General features: G+C 42.7%; 1 protein-coding gene across 1 annotated transcript in view; it reads right to left on the minus strand.

Annotated features, from left to right (window-relative positions):
• The window catches only part of ST7L (suppression of tumorigenicity 7 like), a gene marked incomplete at its 5' end in the record, with an annotated part of 22163 nt that extends 20154 nt beyond the window's left edge, over positions 1-2009 (minus strand). Inside the window, 2 exons of the mRNA XM_010009470.1 lie at positions 654-813; positions 1889-2009. Of these exons, the coding sequence (XP_010007772.1) occupies positions 654-813; positions 1889-2009 (281 nt within the window). The remainder of the gene's footprint in view (positions 1-653; positions 814-1888) is intronic.
• Positions 2010-2421: the final 412 nt, after the last annotated feature.

The following is a 2421-nucleotide window of genomic DNA, read 5'->3' on the forward strand; positions in this document are numbered from 1 at the left end:
CCCCCTGCCATGAGCAGGGACACCTAATATAGAAATAGAATAGAAAATACCTAATGTTGCTGAAACAGGTTTAACTAAATGGGCAAAATATTTTAATCATATTTTTAATAATGAACATTCTAGATCAAAGACACGTTATTGTTTATTGTAGAATGTTTTTTGTTGGAAGAGAACTTCAAGCTCATCCAGTTCCAACCCCTGCCACGGGCAGGGACACCTTCCACTAGAGCAGGTTGCTCCAAGCCCCTGGGTCCAATCTGGCCTTGAACACTGCCAGGTAGGGGGCAGCCACAGCTTCTCTGGGCACCCTGTGCCAACGCCTCAGCACCCTCACAGGGAAGAGCTTCTGCCTCAGAGCTCATCTCAGTCTCCCCTCTGGCAGGTTAAAGCCAATCCGCCTTGCCCTGTCCCTACAGGCCCTTGTTCAAAGCCCCTCTCCAGGTTTCTTGTAGGCCCCCTTTTAGGTATTGGAAGATTTTGTTTATTGGAAGATTTCATTTACTTTTACCATTATTATTAAGCATATTGTAAGATGTAGGCCTTCATCCAGTTCTTAGAAGCACTAACATGGGGTCAAAGCCACTTAATAGCCAGTTCATGCCAACCAGCCACCTTGAAGCTTAAGGAAAACTGCTGGGACACATCAGCAATACCTGGCATGTTCTGCCTGCTCGTCTCACTCTCTCCAGCAGAGAATGCTGCTGGTGCTGGAGGGCTGTTTTCTGCCCCGCTGATGAGGGGCCTCAGATGACTCACGGAAACCTGCTCGATGAAAGATGTGCCATACTTTCGGAAATGCCACCACTCAAACACCTGTCACAGGAGGAAAACACACCACAATTTCTTAGGTGGAAACACCCTTCCAACAAACATCAGAGCTGAGCTGGTCACAGCTGGTACACCCCCTTGCAAATGACTGTAGATGGAACTAATCTGCTTACAAATGAACACCAATTATTTTGGCCTGTCTTGTCATGCAGGATCACCCACATAACATGAAAGAGACTAAAAAACAACAGTAAAATTTTAGTCAAACCTATGTTCCTCCCTCCCCAAGTCATTAGAATAATGTCTAAACCCTTTCAGTTGGGTTGTGGTTGGAAATGGATGGGGCAGCCACAGCTTCTCTGGGCAACCTGTGCCAGTGCCTCACCACCCTCACAGGGAAGAGTTTCCTAATATCAAATCTAAACCTACCTTCTAATATCTAACCTAAGTCCTTCAATCAAGCCCCAAGCAACACTACTGACTGCAAAACAGTTGTGTCTGCCACACAAGACACTTCTTGTTTCTAATGGTGGCTACAAGAAAACCTTACCTAAGAAACAGACTTTGCACTTTCTGCTGAATAAGTTTAACTGATGTGAAGAGACATTTTCTTCAGTTTCTACTACTGAAATAAAGATTAACCTAAAAGATTTGCATGTAGCACCATGGGTTTAGATGATCCTCACTGAATTATTGCTTCATTTTCAGATAGGTACATGATGACACATGCACAGCACCACTGTGGGAAGCCAATCAACCAACCAGCTGGTTTAAAGGAGATAGAGATCTCAGTGTTTTCTTTACAGAGAGGCCTGCAGAGTTTGCATGTGTTTGTTGCATTTTTCATCTACCTATGTATATACACACAGCTGTGCACATACACATAGACATGTACCTCCTTAAAACAAGTACAAGTGATTTTCCTTAGACTCACCCTAATGTACAACACACAGACCATAATAGTAGTACATCAGAGAAGATACTAAACAAATTCCTTCCTAGTACAAAGGCACCCTCTAGAGTCTGACCAAAAAAGAGCTGATTGCATTCACCCTTAATGAAGGCATTTTAGAGGTGTTAAAAGTTGTTTGAAAGAAATAAACGAATGCCAACTACTTACAAATATCAGTCCAGATATAAAAGATGAAGTCACTGTAAGGGCAAAGTAGAATTTTGGAGTCAAAGTGCTTAAGAACACAGTCACTGTTAAGAGAAACAGAAACAAAGGCTTTACAAGAGAACTGAAAAACACAGAGGTTTTTATTAAACAATGAAATATGCACATTATAGTATGGCCCTAGTAGCTTTACAGATGTTCCTTTGTTAGAGAGTTCTTGCCATCTATTATTATTTCTTATTTGTAACCATCTCTTACAGAGAACTAGGTTATACACCCAATCTAAAAAACATTCAGTGTAAATTCTTAGAGCCGATGGGTTCAACCACATCACAGCTGCTGGACCACAAGCCAATTTAACGTATTATTTCATTTTAATCCCAAATGGAAACGTGTTTTGATGCAAGTTTATCCCTGGCGTTAAGAACACACATTTCCCACGGACCTCCCTTCCCGGTATTCCCAGCACAAGGCAGTTTTCCAGCGCTCTCTGCCACTGGGTTTGACCCTACTGCACATCAGCTCCGGTCCCGCCG

This window comes from Nestor notabilis, unplaced genomic scaffold (assembly GCF_000696875.1).
Source record: "Nestor notabilis isolate BGI_N333 unplaced genomic scaffold, ASM69687v1 scaffold8902, whole genome shotgun sequence".
Lineage (NCBI taxonomy): Eukaryota > Metazoa > Chordata > Aves > Psittaciformes > Psittacidae > Nestor > Nestor notabilis.